The sequence below is a fragment of the Crotalus tigris genome, unplaced genomic scaffold, assembly GCF_016545835.1.
Source record: "Crotalus tigris isolate CLP2741 ecotype Arizona unplaced genomic scaffold, ASM1654583v1 scf7180000018829.1913635, whole genome shotgun sequence".
Lineage (NCBI taxonomy): Eukaryota > Metazoa > Chordata > Lepidosauria > Squamata > Viperidae > Crotalus > Crotalus tigris.
In genome coordinates, this window is record NW_024097219.1 from 606,653 (window position 1) to 627,372 (window position 20,720).

Genomic DNA, 20,720 nt, shown 5'->3' on the forward strand with positions numbered 1-20,720 from the left:
AAAGTTCCTAAAAGTGAGGACAATTAACCAGTGGAACAGCTTACCTTCAGAAATCTGGGTGCTCCATCACTGGAGGTTTTTAAGAAGAGACTGGACAGTCACTTGTCTGAGATGGTATAGGTTCTCCTGCTTGAGCAGGGGGCTGGACTAGAAGACCTACAAGGTCCCTTCCAGCTCTATTCTATTCTAAGATATAGATTGGAGATGTTTACAATATGTCAGAGAGGATATATATTGGGGATGTCTGAGTTCTGCCAGCTGTCAAGGGAACATTCACAACAGAAGCAGATCTTCCTTATTAGTCAAGATGCTATATGTGTGTTTTGCTGACTAAAAATTTGCTCCATGTTTTTCAATTTTGCCTTCACAGGGATTTGGCAGTGTGGGTTTTCATTCAATGCGATACCTGCAGCGACATGGAGCATGCTGTATATGCGTTGAAGAAGTAGATGGTGCCATCTATAACACCAATGGAATTGATTCCAATGAACTACAACACTACAAGCAAGTATGTTGAAGTCCTCAACGTAAAACAGTTCATTTAGTGACTGTTCAACATTACAACAGCATTGAAAAAAGTGACTTATGACTGTTTTCCACACTTACAACCGTTGCAGCATCCCTATGGTCATGTGATCAAAATTCAGATGCTTGACAACTGGTTCATATTTATGACGGTTGCAGTGTCCTGAAGTCATGTGATCAGCTTTTGCAACCTTCTGACAAGCAAAGTCAATGGGAAATCCAGATTCACTTAATCATGTCATTAACTAATGCAATGATTCACATGACAATTATGACAAGGGAAGTCGTAAAATGGGGCAAACTCACTTAACAAATGTTTCATTTAGCAACATAAATTTTGGGCTCACTTTTGGTCGTAACTGGAAGACTACTTGTACATGGGGATGCCAGTGCGTTTTTTTCTCTAAAAATAATCCAAAGCAGATAAGCCCTAGCCTGTTCCAGGCACAGCTGGACTACTAAATAGTGTAGAAAAATATATTTCCCTGTCTTTTCTTTCTTGGACTGGCTAACTGAAATTTTTATTCCAGGAACATGGCACCATTGTTGGTTTTCCAAAGGCTAAGAAACTTGAGGGCAGTGCCCTTGAGGTACCTTGTGATATCCTTATTCCAGCTGCTATTGAGAAACAGCTTACAAAGGCAAACGCTCATCGTGTCCAAGCAAAGGTATTGTTTAGAGACAGTTGTTTTTGCCTCATGTCTTGTTTCCAGTAAGGAAAAAAAAAAAAATCTGAGGCCTGGTTTGTTGGATGGTAAAAAAATGTACTAGGTAGTCCTCAACCTATGACCACAATTGAGCCCAAAGTTTCTGTTGCTAAGTGAAACATTTGTTAAGTGAGTTTTGCCCCATTTTACAAACTTTCTTGCCACAGTTCTTAAGCGAATCACTGCAGTTATTAAATTAGTAACAATGTTAAGTGAATCTGGCTTCCCCATTGACTTTGCTTGTCAGAAGGTCACAAAAGGTGATTGATTGTGTGACCCCAGGACACTGCAACTGTCATAAATATAAGTCAGTAGCCAAGTGTCTGAATTTTGATTATGTGACCATGGGAATGCTACAGTGGTCATGTGACAAACGGTCATAAGTCACTTTTTTCAATGCCGTTGTAACTGAGTGATCATTAAATGAATTGTTGTAAATCGAGGATTACCTGTATTGAACTCAGTAAAGAAGACAATTCAATATACAGTGCCTATGGAAAATAGTAAGTTCCCAGTTATGGATCAGTAAGAAAGTGTCTAAAGATAAAACTAAAGACATTTAATTGCTCTCATGGAAATATTTGCTGTCTGCATATAAAGCACTATGTATTCTTTGGTTGTCACATTTTAAAAAGGATATATAAGTAGCCTTTGACTTATAACCACAAACATCTCAAACATTGCAAGAAGGAAGAAGATGACTTCAAGTTCTCTTCCTCTCTTCTCACAATGTTTGAGATGTATTCATATTTAATTTAATTTATTTATTTGTATCCCACCCAAGGTTATCCAGCTGGCATTCATAGCTAAGGCAGGACTCAAACTCAGTCTCTGACCATCTACTCTAGATCAGATTCTTGTGTGTAGGTTGCATGGAATAAAATCTTAGTGCTTTTGATCTCTATCCTGACTCCCGATTTCCTGCACCTGACACTCACCTTCTTTAAAGCCCAGTATTTTAAAGAGAGGAGGGAGACTTCTTTTGAGAATGCACCAACACACAGAGGCATCTCAAACACTGCAAGAAAGAAGCTTGGAATTCTCCTCGCAATGTTTAAGACGTGTATGTGTATTTGCATGCATGTGTACATGTGTGACCTCCTACTCTCCTTTAAAGCCCTTCCCCATCAGCATGTGGACTCCAGTGGATTTTTTTCTTTTTCTTTCTCTTAATTGATAGTCCCTTGGACAGTAGGCCCAAATCTCTGGCAACTGCAGACTGGTAGGATCAGTGTTCCGAGTGGGGTGGGGGTGGGAGGCTAAACCCATCCCTGGCAATGGGGGATGGGCAAAGACTGAATTAAGTAGGAAAAGCCACCAGTGGGAGGAAAGCCACTGGCATGAATGATTCAGTTGCTGTTTCATTGCAGCTGCTGGCACCCACTTCCAGGATGGAGCCATGTGGCCGGGGACACTGAGAAGTGGGGCGACTTACCCTCCTTCCCTATCACAAGGGATATCTGTTACTCTAGATATCTTCCAAAGATGAGTGCATGGGTGGGGGAAGAAGGTATGTGCCTGGTGGGATGGGAAGTAGGCCCAAGGCCTGTGGAGTTAAGGTTGGGGAGGAATGAGGGGGAGATAGGCGGGGTGGGGTGCTGCAGCGTCCCTGCAGTTAACTGTAAAGGCGAATGATTGCAGGGATGCTGCAGTGATAGTAATTTCAAAACCAGATCATAAATACTTCTGTTATAACTTGAACGGTCGCTAAGTGGTTGGTCATAAATTGAGGATTGTGTAACTCTTGTAAAAATGCATGAGGTAACTAAGGACAAGGGGGGACATGATAGCAGTATTCCAATATCTCAGGGGCTGCCATAAAGAAGAGGGAATTAAGCTATTTTCCAAAGCACCTGAAGGCAGGACAAGAAGCAACGGGTGGAAACTAATCAAGGAGAGAAGCAACCTAGAACTAAGGAGAAACTTCCTGACAGTGAGAACAATTAATCAGTGGAACAGCTTGCCTCCAGAAGCAGTAAATGCTCCAACACTGGAAGTTTTTAAGAAGAGACTGGACAGCCATTTGTCCGAAATAGCGTAGGGTTTCCTGCCCGAGCAGGGGGTTGGACTAGATGACCTCCAAGGTCCCTTCCAACTTTACTACTATTACTATTATCATAGTTATGAGTTGCATGATGAGAGAAAATTAAAATGTTACAGATATGAGGGATCCCTCCTTTTAACCCTGAACTACAAATATTCTCCTTTAATGTTACAGACATTTTAACTTTAAAAAAAAAAGCAAACAAAGAAAGATAACAAAGTGTGTAAAATCACCCATGACCTAGAAAAAATAGACTGGGAGACATTTTTCTCATCTCAAAACATTATAAAGTAGAATCAACCAACCCAACTAATTGGCAGGAGATTTAGATAAGACAAAGAACTACTTCATATCACATATAATTAACTTGAGTTTGTGTTTTAGCTGTGATAATTCTGATTTATTCTTTTATTGTTTCTGTGCCTCATAGATTATTGCTGAAGGTGCTAATGGCCCCACAACTCCAGATGCTCATGACATCTTTTTGCAGAGAAAAATCCTTGTACTTCCGGTATGTCTGCAGATCTGTTGGCTCCAGTAATGCCCATGCTCTGCTATTTGGGCCTTTAGCATATATGCTGCTATTGGGCATTCTCCACCTTGTGGGACCTTGGAAAACTGGACAATCCTTTTGAAATGTAGTTAAACATGACTGAATTTTGCAATACATTGAAAATACCCAGATCAATGTAACAAAAATTGAATACAAGGCAACTTGCATATTTTTGTATGGATTTTTGAATGTTACCTCTGCTTGTATAGTAATTCCTAATTTTGAATTTGGCAGCAAAATGAGGTTAAGAAATAGATTGATGGCTTTATTTTATTACATTTATTTTTCTGTTGTATTTTTATATAAATTAGCCTGAATATGTACTGCAAAATTAAAACCATGTCCATGTCTGGACAGTCATAACCTTGTCCTGTGGGATATAAATATTTGTAGTCCATTGGACTGAAATAAAGAATATTTAAATCCTCTAGTGTCAGGACTGAGGTAATACACTTTGCTGCTCCTTTTATTACTGTAGTTCTGAATACTTTCTCTAAATAAATCAATTTCTGAATTAACCTTTGATAGAAGTTTTATCCACTTCTCCTAACATAGACTGGATTAGTAATAACAGCATTTCTCAGATTTTTAGAGAAAAAAAATATGTTAAAAGTTAGATGTTATATGAACTTCAAAAAAGTTTTATCAAACCTTTCACTGGGACTGCACAGTAATTTGCTAATGACAAGGTTATCTTAGATTCATTACTGAATTTCACCATAGCTGAATACAGGAGTAAGTATCCTTACCGTGCAGTAAGGTAAATAGTGAAGTCTCTGAAGGATATGAATCAGAAGTAGGCATGCATCAAGGACCAGCAACATTTTTTAGGTGAGGGTATATATGAAAATTTGAGAACATGCTAAGAGCATTCTTAAAAAAATGTTTGCTGGGGACTTCTCTACTCTTTTATGATTTTCTATATGATCTCTGTTCATTTTTACTTTTTTCTGAGTGTATACTTTAAAATACAGTATTGGATTACAATGCATCATTTTTATTTTTTAAGTAAGCTTATGGAGTCTTCCTCTTAGGTGTGAAAATTAAATGGGGAATTGTGCTTTGCTTTGCAGGAAACTTCCTCCCCCCCCCATAATAATTCAGTTGTTCAAGTAGGGCACTTCCAAATGAGAAGAAAGACACTGGTGCTACATTTGAGGTCCCAAGTTCTGTGTTTAAAAGATTCTGGAGTTGAGGTGGACATCATAAATGTCCATATTCAAAGACAATACAAATTATTTAGGGCAGAGAAATCTCAAAGAAATTATTCTTCAAACTGTGAACAGATGGGAAAATAGTAGAGGTGACTAAGAAGCACATTTACATCGATGTATTTTGTGAAGGTGTGATGACTAAACAAGAAAGCGTTCTTAGGACCCTAAGAAAGAGTTCGCTGAAAACTTTGGCTCAGTGTACAATGTTTGTTTAATAAGGCAAAACAAGGGATCAAATGGATCTATTTAAATTGATGGTGGAGATAGAATAGTACAATCCCCTTGCTATGCTGTGGGCAAGCTGTATTCATTGTATTGTTCTAAAATATGTTGCTGAAAATGCCGTCATGCTGTATTTAACCAGACAGTACTAAACTACCTGTTTTAGGGGCTTTCCATAATTCATTTGACCTAAAATATTTTCAGTTAGTCAATCCAGGAAGTAATTTCTGTTCTAGGGACCAGTGAATATTCAGAAGTTTACAGAACTTGAAACCTACCATATGATACAAGTATGAATAAAATGAGAAGTCTGTAACTGGTTTCTGGCCACTTAACTAACATTTGGCATTACTTCTTTTTCTGCAACTATGATTCTTAATAGTTTATGATATTACCACTGCTTCCTTTGCTCCCTAATTTATAGTTTCTTCTCCCTTATCCTTAAAGACCAGGAGTCTAGTGATAATGTAATATATTTGTTTACTTACTTAGAGGCTCTGAATGGCTGACTTCCTAATATTATGGTAACCTCAAATTGTTCAGTACCTTAAAACTTTGTTGCTGATATAAGAAGGGAAGGGGCAAATTGCTAGGCTTCTGAAGTCTACATTATCACTCATCCACAGCACAGGAAATAAATTTCTGTGATGTACTAAAGTTGGCTACTCTATCTTCCGCATTGCAAGATAATGATGTGTCATAATATAGGTACCTGAGTTCATTTTTATTGTCAGGAAGTAGAATTCAAGCAACAATATGAATTTGTTATTTTTAAATTTTTGTGTTGCTTTTCTACATGGATTTATGAATTTGTAACATATTCTCACAGTTCTCTTGCAGAGAATTCATCAAATAACTAAAACTATTTGTTTGTTTGTGGCAGGATTTATACATAAATGCAGGTGGTGTGACAGTTTCCTTTTTTGAATGGCTGAAGAATCTCAACCATGTCAGCTATGGGCGTCTTACTTTCAAGTATGAGCGTGATTCTAACTACCATCTGCTGATGTCAGTGCAACAAAGTCTGGAGAGAAAATTTGGGAAAAGCAGGGGAAGTATACCTATTATACCCACATCAGAATTCCAAGCTAGAATAGCAGTAAGTTATGTATTTAACTCCCCTTTGCTCCCCTTCCCTTCCCTTTTGGAGCATTCTCTTAGAGAAGGATGCCCAGGGCACTGTATTTCTCATGAAGACACAACTTTCATCCAAAAGAAAATGTTAGAGACCGGATGGTGGCTGTCTAAAACCTATAGATCCAAGAATGGAAGGAACCAACATCTCTTTCCAGTGATGAGGGCATTGAATCTTCACACAAGGAACCATTCACCATCTCCTGGATCCAGGATACAAACTCACTCCCTACCCCACCCCGTCACAGTTAACCAAAGAAGCCAGAAGAGGCAAGAATCCAACTTGCAGGTGGATGACATCCTAGAAAGCCCCTTATCCACTTTCTTGGATAACAGGCATAAAAGAAGTCCTAGTTACCACAGGTAATTCAACTGAGTGGCCCTTGCCCAAATAGCATTATCTAGAACAGAGGTCCCCAACCCCAGGTCCATGGACTGGCATCAGTCCACGGCATGCCAGCAACAGGGTTGCACGAACAAGCGAACCCCATCCATAGGATGCAGGCAGCCCGCAAAACCACACACCCTCCAGTCCACGGAAAAACTTTTCTCCACAGAACTTGTCCCTGGTGCCCAAAAGATTGGAGACCGCTGATCTAGAAGAAGGGCTCTGAAACAGCCTGCCAATGCAATAAAAAAAGAGGTTTCTGTTATGTCTCAGGTTGTAAGCCAGCATCCATGGACTGATTTTGTTCTCACATCAATGACCTGAGATAAGTTAGGTTGGTAATAGTATACTCTATGTATTTTACGACTCATAATTCCAAATCTATTCAGTCCATTATATTGCAAAAATAAGTGAGAAATAATCACATCTAAGTATTGACAGGAAAATAGAATGATATACAGTATTTTTCTTAAGCTTGTATTTTTTTAAAGGGTGCCTCAGAGAAGGATATTGTTCACTCTGGACTAGCTTTCACCATGGAACGTTCAGCCAGGGTAGGTGTTTCTGGGTTGCATTTCTCTATATCTGTCTTTAAAAAGATCATTTTGTTTTTCATATGGTAGACTTTTTACTTTATTCTTGTATGTCTGTAATATCCAATCCTGCGTTACTGAAATAGTTGTCGTTATTGCAGTGGTACCATTTTTATTCAATAATTATTTTTTAGGTTTTGGTTTCAGACCAGAATACTAAGACCACATTGCTTATGTTTATATGTTATTTTCTAGCAAATCATGAGTGTAGCGACAAAGTATAATCTAGGCTTGGACCAGAGAACAGCTGCCTATATTTGTGCCATTGAAAAGATCTTTAAGAGTTATATCGAGGGAAGTTTCACTTACTGAAGCTACCCACTGCTGGTCTTCAACCTGCTGGTTAAAAAGCACAAACAACAAAAAAGTATGTATTACTTTAGAAGATAAAGAACCTCTAGGCTGGACATAGATATTGCTGTTATGTTATAGAAGATTTTTCTCTTTCTCTTATTCTTTTCATTTTCACAGACTTTCTGTATATAATAATTTTTATTATTTTCTGAGGTTTAGTTTTGATGTACAGGTGGATGCTTTGTTGTTATGCAACTCTGTGTTGCTGCTGTTTCACTTGTCCCCAACTCTTATCTCTGTTTTGGTCTTTGTGATACCACTTTTCTATCTGTTTTGTGACCTCTGTAGATGAGATTTATTACGAATTAATGTTTTGTTTTTTTTAATCGTCAGCTTGATATTCTGAATCTGACAAAGTTTATTCCTTGCAATAAACCTTATTTTAAATTTAAATATCATACATATAATCAGTATTTATAGCCTTGATGTTCTGTGTTGTATCTTCATTGTAGTTTGTTTCCCATATACAGTGTATTCCCAAGATCTTGCAACTTAAATTGCAGTTTGTACCTTCAAAGGACTGTATCATTGCATTGTTGAATAACACTGATGAAATATTGTACAGTAGTAAGGAAATATGATGGCAAAGGTCTATCCAAATCTCTGGATAATAGTCGTTCCAGTCACATTTCTGAATGGATGTGTGGCTGTGGCAGGATTATTGAAAATTTTTTTTTGCCTTGGATAGCTGGACAAACACCCTTATGTAATTGTACTCTGTTTAGCAACAGCAGGAAAATCTCTATAAATGGAAGTTAAGGAACCTGGTTCACAATGTTATAGTAGGCTATAATATATTCTGATAAACTTGTTAACTTACTTTTGTATGCACATTTGCCTATTCTTTTTCTAAGCAACTGCAGAAATTACTTCTTTTATTACTAGTGAATTTTAGGACTTGGCAAAAAACAAGGTAGCCCTGTGCTCCATGATTGTGACTCATAGGCAAAAATGAGGAACCTGTTTCAAACACAGATATTTTCCCCTTAGACAGGAAGTTGACTTTTAAAGATTAAATGGATAAATTTGATTGATAGATAGACAGATAGACAACAGTTGTAAGTGAATTTGGAAACAGAATGGAAATGTGAGTCATTGTTTCTTTTGGTTTAAGAATGCTACAGTTATAATTGCTAGAAGGCATCCAAAAGTGTTTTAATAAAGTTGAAAAGTTTACTATCTAATGTAATATTGTCATAGACAAATTTAATGAGCAGAGTTGTAATATGTCAAAAGTATGCCAAGCGTTTGAAGTAATTCCGTTCCTTAAGGGTTGTAGATTTAGTCACCCCATGTTTTAGCACATATTATCAGCAGGAATCTCATAGATCATATACAATTAGGTCTAAGTAACTTAGAGGCACTTACGTCTCTCCCACCTGGCTCATAATTTGTTTGTTCATTGACATCTGCCGTGGTCGTCTTTGGTCATAAAAAGTTCAGTATCATAAAAAGGGTTTTGCCACCAGAGGGCAGGGTCGACTTTAGCAAGGAGAGAAAAGGAAAGGCTGGGAATAGGGAAGGAAAAAGACTGATGATAGCCATAAAAAATAAGCCTAAGAAAGGGGCAGATACTGTGCTGGTAATCGTTTGTGACAAGAAGGCTGAAGGGGAAAAAAAAGTAAATTTAACCTTGCATTATCACTATATACTGTATAACTGGTGTCTGTTTTGATAGAAATTGTTTTTCATCTCGTTCAGGTTGATTTGGCTGCAGTAAGGCATGTTAAATATTCAGATCAAGCTCTAGCTTTCTTATGAGTGCATTGAGTTCCAGAGGGAATTACATTTGAAGGCAACTTTGATACCAAAAAACATAAAAGGTTCACAAAACCATATTCTCTTGGAAAAGAATATTTGGTTCTTTGACAGTAGAAATGATTATGTAAATGTTCCAGCAAATATATTGTGGACTTAATGAGTTGGGCAGGCTTTATTTATTCTAAAATTAATTTAATTTGGCTGCATCTGCAGTTGCACACTAAGTTTAAACAATTCAAAAAACATTTAACATCTCAGGGCATGTCAGTTGCCGGCCATGTCTTCACCGGAAGACAAATAAGACAATAAGCTGTGCCCTTCATTTCTTAACATTTCATTAAACATTTTATCTGTTTAATATTTAAAAATTAGACCTAAAAGAAAAAAATATTATGAATATGTTTGATGTATTGATTAACCCAGGCAATATATATAATGGTCTTGATTTATTAAAGGGGATATTGTATTATTAAGTAAATGATTTAATATGGTGGGGAATAGATAACTTTTAGGAAATAGAACAAGATTAATTCAAATAGATAAAATGTGTATTTAGATATTAGATTCTGTTATGAATTGAGACAAGGGAAATCTTGGTTACCTAAAGCCAGAAAATTATAAATATCAAAGGTTAAATTGGAATATTGATGGGAAACTAAAAATTGGGGAAAAACTAATAACAGGATTTGGATTGTTTATGAAGATTGAATGTAAAAAGTAATTAAGATATGTATAAGCTAAAATTTAATGATAAATGTAATAATGATGTTTTTACTGAGTTGATATAATAAGAACCATACTAGCTTAAATACGAGACAGTAGATGTTAAGGGAAAAAGAGAGGAAATATTTGATATTGTAACTCGAGATTTGTACTAAAGATTTTGTTATCGAACTATTGATTAACCCAGCCACCACATTGCTTTTTAAATACTTAAATTTAAAATTGGAAAATTAATAAAATATTATTTTTAAAAAAGAATAAGCAAAAGAGATATTCATGCCAGCTATTTTTTACCTGTTCTACATGTACGTAGCTCTTATGTTTGTGTTTTCCTTGTGATGTGTCTATGGAGATTCTCGGTCATCCAGGTCATGATTATCTCAAAGGTGCTTTTTTCATGAGGCAACTGGGCTTCCTTGTTTTTCTTGAAGACTTTTTACTTCTCATCCAAGAAGCTTCTTTAGCTCTGACTGGATGGTGGGGAATGGTAGGATTTATACTCCTTGTAGACAGCTGGTCATTTGCATTGTTTTAGCAAGTCATTAAAGCCCCTGGAGACTTATCTGTTGTCATCAGGATCACCTAAGTAGTGCAAATGGGTGTGGAGCCTTCTTGGAACTGTTGAAAGGATTGTGTTGTAGACTGGAGATAAATGATGTCATATCCCTCACCCTCTGTTGACATAGATGGCCTCTTTGACTCCTCTTTCAAACCGGTGGTCCTCTCTGCCCAGAATGTGGACTTTGCTGTCTTCAAAAGAGTGGCCTTTGTCTTTTAAATGCAGATGGGCTGCTGAATCTTGTCCTGATGGGCTTGTTCTCCTATGTTCTGCCATGCAAAGACACCCAAATATCACCATCCTGCCAGCTGATAGAAGATGCAGAGTCATCCTGAAAACAGATGATTACAAGGCCAAGGTAAACAGTCTTCTGAAGGACACTGCCACATATGAGACGCTGAAGAGAGATCCCACCAGCAATTACAAGAAAAAGCTCATTGATTTATTGCAACTACCAAAGGACAATGCCACCGACAAGCCACAATACTACTGTCTTTACCCTGGGAAACCCACATCATGCAAATATGGACTCCCCCAAATCTAGGGAACCCCACTCAAAACTAATGGGTTGGAGTTGGATGTTTACATTTTGATTTGTAATATTTATTTATTTAGCCTTATTTTTATTATTTAGAACATGCTTCTTACGACAAAACTGTCAGTCTCTCAGGAGATCCCTAACCTTATGAAAACCGAATGTTGTTTTTCAACCTGAAGTTATCAACCATGCACGATCTCTAGATGGTTTATGATATTTCATAAAACTATAAATCAGTCCTGTCAGAGTTATAAAATATTAACATATCTAGAAACATTATTCAGAATTATATAATAAGCCAGATGATGTATTGAATGAGGATATATGAGGCCTTTTAAAATAAAATTAATTTGCCACATTTAAATTATACAAAACCTACTTTTATGTGCTTCACTACCTAAGATAGAGACTAAACAAATTTTTTTTTTTTTTAAATGGCAAGCTGTAAAACACCAGAATTAGATGGCTTTCCTATGAAGTGGTATAAAACATTCATAGATCTTCTGGTGCCAAAACTTTGTCAAATGTATGAAGAGATATTTGATAGTGGAATTTTATCACCAGTGTTATATTACAGGGTTATATTACAATTATACCAAAAGCAAGTAGAAATCACACACAATGTGCTAATTATCATCCAATCTTATTGGTTAGTGTTGATACAAAGATTTTAATAGCAGTGTTAGCAAATAGATTATAGCAAGTGATCATTTGTTACTTAAAATGATCAATGATAGTTTATATAAACTATGTAAATAGAAGACAACATAGTTATAGACTTGAGTAAAAATAAATGACAATTTGTAATTTTATTATTAGATGTTGAAAAACTTATAACAAAATACCTAAAAGGTACTGTTTACTAAATAAATTCAGATTCCCTTTGGAATTCATTAAATGAATTAAGATATTATATGAGTTGCCCACAGCCAAAGTAAAGGTTAATGACATCTTTCTTCCATTATTCAGAGGAACTAAACAAGGATATCCACTTTCACCCTTGCTTTTTAATATCTGTGTGGAGCCCTTAGCTTATGCTATTAGACAACATACAGAGATTTGAGTAGCACATAATTCATATTGAATATAAATTGATTTTATTTGCAGATGACATTCTTTTGTTTATTTCTAAACCTCATATTACTATCCTAGTTTTGATGCAAAAGATAGATAACTTTAGCAACATAACAGATTATTCTATTAACTTGTCCAAGTCAGAATTGATGCCAATAGGTGAAAATTGAATTATCCATCCATTTAAGTAATGCCAATTCTATACTTCTACTGAATCCATTAAATATATAGAGATGTGTGTATCCCAAAGGATATAACTCAGCAATGTAATATCAATAAAATATAGAGAGAGGTTCCTTCAGATATCAATAGAAGGAAGTCATTAAATCTTACCCTTTGGAGAAAGGTGAATGCTTTAAAATGAATATTTTTCCCAGGTAATTTATATTCGGAGAGAAATTCCAGTTAATATATCTGAGAAATATTTTCAGAATATATGTAGAAAATTTCTGTGGGATCCATAGATTCTGAGAATATATGGCTTTGATTGGATAGACAGTATTAGGACACAAATACATTAAAACTTTAATATTTCTGAAAAGAATTACATCAGTTAAAAAGTTATGGAATAGAATGACTAATAAAAAAAGATTCAGTCCTTCAATCTATGCCAAATTGACTTTATGGAATAACCCAACTTTGAAAATTGAGAAAAAGATGAATTTTTAACATACTCTGTGTTAAGAGACAGATATCATCTATCACGGCTTTTCAACCTTTTCACAGATTGTAACACTTTTAGGACATGACAATATTCGAGTACCACCAGTGCTTAGCAAAGTGTCAAAAACTGGATAACTAAAAAAAAGGGGGGGGGGATTTTGGGCTTTACTGGTTAGATTCATTTGTTGTTATAGAAATGGCTAGTTTATAATATTATGGAAAAGTAAAAAGTTGAGGTTCAATGTTAATGCTTCCTTCTACTGCAGCAGAGGAAGTCAGAAGTCAATACCTTTTCTTTTTCCCTCCTCCCCTCACTTTTCCCTTATTCTTTCACTCTTCACTCACAAAAGCCCCTGCTCTCTCACTCACTCATACTTTGCACACAAAAGCCTCTCCCCCACTCTCTCGCTCACTCACATTTTGCTCACAAAGGGCGAGCTCTTTCACTCACTCACACTTTGTTCACAAAAGCTTCTCCCCCGCGCTCTCACTCACACATGGTTGAAAAGCCCTACTATCAGATATAACACAATGGCAATATTTATAATTACAACATTTAACAACATAGTTTGGACCAGCAACATTTTCAAATTCTGAGATTTCTGAAATGCTAGAACAACTGGTCTGGTTAAATCCGTTAAAACCCAAAACCCTGTTATCATAAATCAAATTGATACGCAAATGTTAAGAAAAGAGTGGAATAAAAAATGCCTAAACAATGGAAGTGTCTTAAATTCTGTGGGCCTCAAATTATGACTATTGAGCTCCATTACATTTGTACAGAAAAGATATGTCAAAAAAGCACTTTCTTGGAGATATAATAAGGATAATGCTTCTTTAAAACATGTTTTTACAATGCCCTACACCAGTGGTTGCAAGCCTTTTAGAGACCGAGTGCCCAAAATGCAATCCAAAACCCACTTATGCATCGTTGGGTGCTGGGTGGGTGTGGCCCATTGGATGGGCGTGGCTGTGGTGGTAACGGCAGACTAGGTGGGACTAAAAAATTCAATCAATCAATTCTAACTTTGCGAGATCTTTTTTTCCCGCGAGAAGTTGAAATTGACTGATTGATTGAACCTTTTTTTTTTGTACATGGCGACGGAGGCCTAAAGCGAAAAGATTTTATAAAACCCAGCTGAAGGCCTAGGACTAGGGCGACAGCACGCGTGCCCACAGAGAGGGCTCTGAGTGCCACCTCTGGCACCCATGCCATAGGTTCGCCACCACTGCCCTACACTTACCAAGTTTTGGGAGAATGTAGTGGATTATATAAACGTCATGTGCAACAAAAGCTAAAGTTTTCAGACAATAATCTTTTGAACTATATATGTAGTATATGGAATTTGACAACTGGAGAACATAAATAGATTCTCTGTACCCATGCTATGTCTAAAAGACTGATGTTGCAACATTGGAAAGATAAATTTATGACTCTATTTATTCCATGGATTTGCCACCTATCAGTTGATTGCATATACAGGTAGTCCTTGACTTACGACCAATTGCTTAGCAACAGTTAGATATTACAATGGACCTTCCCCAAAGGGTACTTAAAACTTGAATTCAGCTTTCGATATCATCAACCATGGTATCCTTTTGGGTCAACTATGGAGTCGGGGGCTGGGCAGCACAATTTTGCACTGGTTTAACTCCTTTCTCCAAAGCTGGTCTCAGTTGGTGTGACAAGGGACCGAGAGGTCCAGCCCTGGGTTACTGTCTTGTGGCGTGCCACAGCGCTTAATATTCTCTCTGCTCCTTTTTAACATGTACATGAAACCGCTGGGTGAGATCATGCATCACCATGGGTTGAGGTATCTACGGTATGCCGACAGTACCCAACTCTATATTTCCACTCCTGGTGACCCAAGTGATCCTATTGTTGCCCTCTTGTGCTACCTGGAGGCTGTGGGGCACCTGAATGGTGGCAACAGGCTTTGACTGTACTCTCGCAAGACCGAATGGTTTTGAATGCATGAGGTCCCAAGATGAGGGACTTTATCATATTTGACTCTGGATGGGATGGTCCTACCCTAGACCGATCTGATCCGCAACTTAGGGGTTCTCCTGGACTCGCGAAGCAGGTGGAAGTCGTGGCTAGGAGAGCCTTTGCACGGCTTCGGCTTGTATGGCAGTTGCGGCCTTTGCTAGATCAGAACTCCCTGAGCTCAGACATTCAGGCCCTAGTCATCTCGCGGTTGGATTATTGTAATACATTCTATGTGGGGCTACCCTTGAGCATTCAGAAGCTACAGTTGGTGCAGAGTGCAGCTGCGCGGGCAATTCATGGGGTCAGAAGAATGGGCCATGTAACACCATTGTTCCATGAGCTCATTAGTTGTCAGTCTGCTTCTGGATGCAATTTAAGGTGTTTTAAAGCCCTGCATGGCATGGGTCCAGGCTACTTGAGGGACTGTTTCACCCCCCATGCCAGCTGAGGAAACATGATGTGGGTTTCGTCAGCCCGATTATTCTAGCCAGCAGGGTCCAGGAGAAGGGCCTTCTCTGCTGCTGCAACTGCCTCTGGAACATCTTGCTGCCAATATGAGGCCAGCCCCAACCCTCCTGACCTTTCATAAGGGCCTAAACACCTGGCTCTGCCAGTTAGCTTGGGGACCCAATGGGAGAACATCAGATTCCCCCCCATCTGTCCCTGTCGTCCCCATCTGAAATTGGATCATAGCAGCTGCAACTATTAATTTGTGCATTTGTGTTATTGTGGTTTCCTGCAGATGTCATTAACTAATTGTGACAACTGAATTGAGTGCATGAATATAATATAGGAGAGGTTAAATATCAAATAGTCCAGAGCAATGAGTTGTTCTTGGCTTACCTGTACTAATTGTATGTCCCATGTCATCTGAAGACAAGTTAACGATAACACATCTGTCTATCTATCTATCTATCTATCTATCTATCTATCTATCTATCTATCTATCTATCTTTGCAGGTCTGTACAGCAAACAAAAACTGAAGGAAGGTCATAAGTACAATTGCCGTTTCACTTAGCAACTGCTTTGCTTAACAACCAGGTGCTGGTCTCAATTGTGGTTGGTAAATATGGACTAGGGGTACATTCCCATTTGGGAACTGCTTCCCCTTTTCAAGTGTCAATCTTTATCATCATGGGTGATGTTGATAATCTCTGGTGAATAATGTTCTTCTTTTCTTCTGCAGACCAATTCACTACCATTTTTCATAGAAGCCCATATTCTGCATGGGAGCAACCGAGCTTTTTCCACAGATGGAGACCAATGTTTTTTACTTCCATTACTTCATTCAAAGTGAAGTTTGAGGCCAATTCTGGCTTTGGGAAATATAAGTTCTATTTGATAGTATTGTAAAGTAACTTTATTTACATATATTCATGTGATTGTTGGAAATATCTGCAATTCGTAGAATCTGATGCTTCTGAATTTAATAAGCGCATGTATATAGTTCCCCATTGCCTCTTTTCTGTTGATGCAGCTCTAAAATCCTTTTTTCTTTTAATGGTTAAAGACATACAAAGATTGGGGACAAGGAAACAAAAAAAAAAAACATTTTACTTCTCTAGCAATTCTTAAGATTTTCATTTTATTTACATATTGATTAATAGCAAGTTCCAATTTGCTGAGTGGTAACTTTTACAACACTAATTATTTAGTTAATACTGTTGGGTTTGCAACCTTTGGGATTATTGTAAACTAATCTCAGGTTTATTACTGAGGCATCATCCTGGCAGTTTATTCAGTCTCCTACCTACCTCTTCAAATTAGAACTTTGGTACATGGGCCATTTTGCTGCCACAAATTTCCCATCTCATCCATTAATTATATCAATAGCTTTTATTAACAACATATTTTTCCAGTTCTTTTGTTTTCTTTGCTGTATATTTTGAGCTTTAACAAATTGCAAGAAAATAGGTTCTAATAGGTCACATTCTGAATGAATAGATTAAATTATTTTTTCTTGTTGCTAGTAAATCAAATTCAAGTTGATAATCTATGAAATCATTTTGTAATCAACCTTGTGGCTATTTCATTTAGTGGTTTAATTGCTGGCATTAGACGTGACATTATACTAGGGGCTAAAGTTGTGCAAGACAAATTACATAGTAAGCTGTCCTGTTGTGCGTGGAGTCATTAATTAAGCAGGAAATACATATTTTTCTTGACAATTGTGGGCATCTGTTAAAAAATGCAAAAGAACATACAGGATTCAAAAGGGCAATTCAGAATTGCTACACAAAGTAATGTATCTTAAAATGTCAAATATAGAACCATCATTCTAAGAGCTTCAGGGATAACATAGGTCTGTAATCTTGATATGTAGGTATGTAAGACAAACAAATTGGAAGAGACTGAAATGTTTATTGAGAAAGCTTTATCACAGGAAAGAGAGACAATGTAAGATTGGTATTGATTTTAAAATAAAAGTTGTAATAAGAAACTGCACAATTATTAAGCCATCTATAACTTAACAAAATAACATGGAAATTAGCAGCTACAATATTTTTCTTATCTTTTAGCAACTATTCAGATATTGGGTGGGTAAATTGGTAGGGATTTCAAGCCACAAAAGTAGATTTTGTGGTTAAAAAGACTGTTTAAATTTTCTCTCATTTCAAAGTGGAAGGCACACATTTTTCTGCCCTGTGTGGCAGTTTTTCTGAAGCGTGATTTTCCCACTAAAAAGTACATAAAATACCCTTTCAATCAAGATTTATTACATATTGTCTTCATCAGTCACATGAATAGTATTATTCTTAATTAATGGCAGTGGAACTGTTTTGGAATCTGATTACTAGATCGACTACTTAGAAGCAGGCTTGGTGTTACCCGGACTGTATTAATTTTTAATAATTATTATCTCAGAAGACAGTGTTGCCCTAATATTTTAAGGCTGAATATTTGTGTATGGATATTTTGACATGTATATTTTAAGAATACAACATCTCTCTTGGATCGGATCTATGGCTTATCTAGTACAGCATTCTGTCTCTAGCAACCACGAATCAGATGTCTCTGAGAAGCCAATAAATACAATAATCAAAATAGTTTCCTTCTCTGATAATGGTTGCCTAGTGATGGCTTATGGGACTGAAGCTGCTTTATGGCTTAATGATAGCTAGTGATACATTTCCAATGAATTTGTGTTAAAAAGTTGTCTAAACTACTCTCACTGTATCTTGTGACAGCAAATTTTATAAAGTATGTTGTATCTATCTTCAGCTTCCTGCAAATCAGCTTCAATGGAAGTGCCTAGATTCTAGTTTTATAAGAGAAAGAGAAAAAATTATTTTCACTTTCTCTGCACCATGTACAGTTATATTCCTTACCTGCTTTCTAAAAGGCTCTAAACCCTAAATACTATAACCTTTCAGAAAAGATATTTCTGTCCTTTGACTATTTTCTATATGTTTTCTACTTTTATAATTTATTTTTTTAAATCATGTACAGTATAGAGTTCTGGTTCAAATGTGGCTGTACAATAGAGATAGATATAATATTGGCTGTTCAATTTTAAGACCTCTAGCTTATTCATCTAGGATGAAAAAACATGTATCCCCTGTTGAAGGGCCTTATTCAGCATTTCCAATGGAAGTTCCATTTTAGTTACTGATTGCTTATACTTTAATTTGGAAAAAACTCATTGAAGTTGTATTAGTTTGTCAGATATCTGTTTCTTCCCTTAGACATTAGTTATACTGTTTTCAAAGCCTTGAAAAGCCAGCAATGTGGACACTTGGCCCATTGAAAACTACCTTGTTCTCAGAAAAACACAGGATAACTGCTCCCCCTCTTGACTTATGAACCACCTGGAAGCAGAAAAACGCTACAGTCAAGAATTGGCTTTATTCATGGAGATGGGTAGCTGCGTCAATGGCAGCAACCCAGGATTGCACACACAGTGACAGTGGGAGGTATATATCCATGCCACAGTCAAAATATACAGAGCGCCGGGGGCAGGAAAGATGCTCCTTTTGTTTAGGATACATAGACACAACTTTTGCACCTTTAAAATCAGGAAGTCTCTTTTACATGACCAGGACAGAGATATTTTTTTTAAAAAAATTCCAATGATAATGGAACGGAGTTGGCATGATTCACGTGCAAGCAAATGTACAATGGGCCCAGTGCAAGGACCCAGTCAAGGACATGGAATGCTCTGTTTAAAAACAGAGAAGATACAACATGCTGCTTACAGACACATGAAGCCTGGCCTTACTTCACTGGGAGGGAGTCAGGCAGTAAGGCTGGGCTTTGAAATGTACACACGTACACAAACCACTGCGGTCATGGTTTGTCTTCAGTATTCTTTCTCTTTAACGCTAAAGACCACAATACATAAAACACTGATCCTGATGAGGTCTCTTGGAGCAGAACTGGAGGAAGAACTCATGACAGGATGGGGTATGGGGGGTTCTCTCCATTACCATCTGCATCAAGGCCTTCCTTTGGAGAGATGGGTGTGGATAGGGAAGAAGAAATTATTGTTATTGTGCTGCTGGTGGAAGTGTCGGGAACAGCTGTGGCCATTATGCTTCTGGCTCATATTCCTGATATTCCTCCTGGAAAGAAATTGAAAACATTAATTGTATTAGATAATAGAAGGACATGAGGCAAAATAACCCAGCTCTAGATCAGATAACAGAAAAGCTTGCCCTACAAATCCACTGTTCTACTTTTTACTTGCAGTCCTTATCCTGTCAACTATAATGGTTTACTCAACAGAACTGCCTACTTACAAAATTACAATAGAATAAGCCAACACAAACTAAGAGAGAAAAAGAAAGATAGAAGAAAAGATTCAGAAGAAAGAAAAGGAAAATGTAGGACAAAAGATAAAATATATATTTAAAGAAGTTTTTTCTTTAATCTCCACAAATATAAACAAACTTAATAACTCTTCACCCCATAAGGTTAGAAATATCTCTTTTTCCAAAATCCATCCTTATCTATATGTTAATCCATAAATTATCAACTTTTTAGTCCTGGTGTTAGCAAAACATCCCTAAAAAGTTACCAGAGCTTTATAAACACATGCGTTATTTTAACTTTGGTCAAACAAACCAACTTACATTCCTTCCTTTTACTTCTAGCAATCTTGATCTTTAATTCATTCAGATGTTAGAGGATTTATCTCTTTTCAATTTTTCCTTTTCTCATCCAAAAGGTTTCTTTGAGCGTTAGCAAACCTCCTTTGGAAATCCAATAAAAAGGCATTATCCGGATCATTCTTTTTTGTTTAATCATTTGCATTTACACTTTACTTTTCAATGCAGTAGCCTTTCTGTTTTGTATATCCAGTAGAAGGTCAGGTCATTCTCTTGCTTATCATTTGTGTTTCCACTTCAGTTGTCTTTTCTGTTTTATAATCCATGCTTTTTTCTTTTTAGTTTTTCAGTACTTCTAGTTCTAATATTTTTACATCAAGCAAAATTTATTTCTCCTCGTTATCCTGTAAATCTCTTTGGAAGCTTCTCTTTCACATGTGCTATTCCTTCATTAACTTCTTAGAGATATGGTCAGTCCATAGAAGCTGACATCGTTGCTGATATTATAGTGCTAATTTCTGACCCCACTCTTGAAAAATCTGGACTATTTCAAATGTCATACGGTTTTGTGTCATTTTGTAAATTCCAGTGCTAACCAAAGATAAAAGGCAAACTTTCACTTTTTTTTT

At 36.8% G+C, this 20,720-nt stretch overlaps 2 protein-coding genes across 9 annotated transcripts in view; one reads left to right on the plus strand and one right to left on the minus strand.

Moving 5' to 3' along the window:
• The window catches only part of LOC120314060 (glutamate dehydrogenase, mitochondrial-like), a 28,740-nt gene extending 18,835 nt beyond the window's left edge, over positions 1 to 9,905 (plus strand). For 2 of the 6 annotated variants that reach the window (XM_039356728.1, XM_039356733.1), the window contains exons 7-11: positions 371 to 508; positions 1,056 to 1,193; positions 3,707 to 3,787; positions 6,149 to 6,762; positions 7,279 to 9,905. In XM_039356728.1, the coding sequence (XP_039212662.1) occupies positions 371 to 508; positions 1,056 to 1,193; positions 3,707 to 3,787; positions 6,149 to 6,762; positions 7,279 to 7,315 (1,008 nt within the window). In that variant the 3' untranslated portion in view covers positions 7,316 to 9,905. Of the gene's footprint in view, positions 1 to 370; positions 509 to 1,055; positions 1,194 to 3,706; positions 3,788 to 6,148 lie in introns of all 6 variants that reach the window. The other 4 variants (XM_039356732.1, XM_039356729.1, XM_039356731.1 and 1 more) reach the window with 4 other exon arrangements.
• Positions 9,906 to 17,384: 7,479 nt separating this feature from the next.
• SNCB (synuclein beta) overlaps positions 17,385 to 20,720 on the minus strand; it is a 41,426-nt gene continuing 38,090 nt past the window's right edge. For all 3 annotated transcript variants that reach the window (XM_039356763.1, XM_039356761.1, XM_039356760.1), the window contains one exon: positions 17,385 to 19,605. In XM_039356763.1, coding sequence (XP_039212697.1) covers positions 19,573 to 19,605 — 33 coding nt within the window. In that variant the 3' untranslated portion in view covers positions 17,385 to 19,572. The remainder of the gene's footprint in view (positions 19,606 to 20,720) is intronic.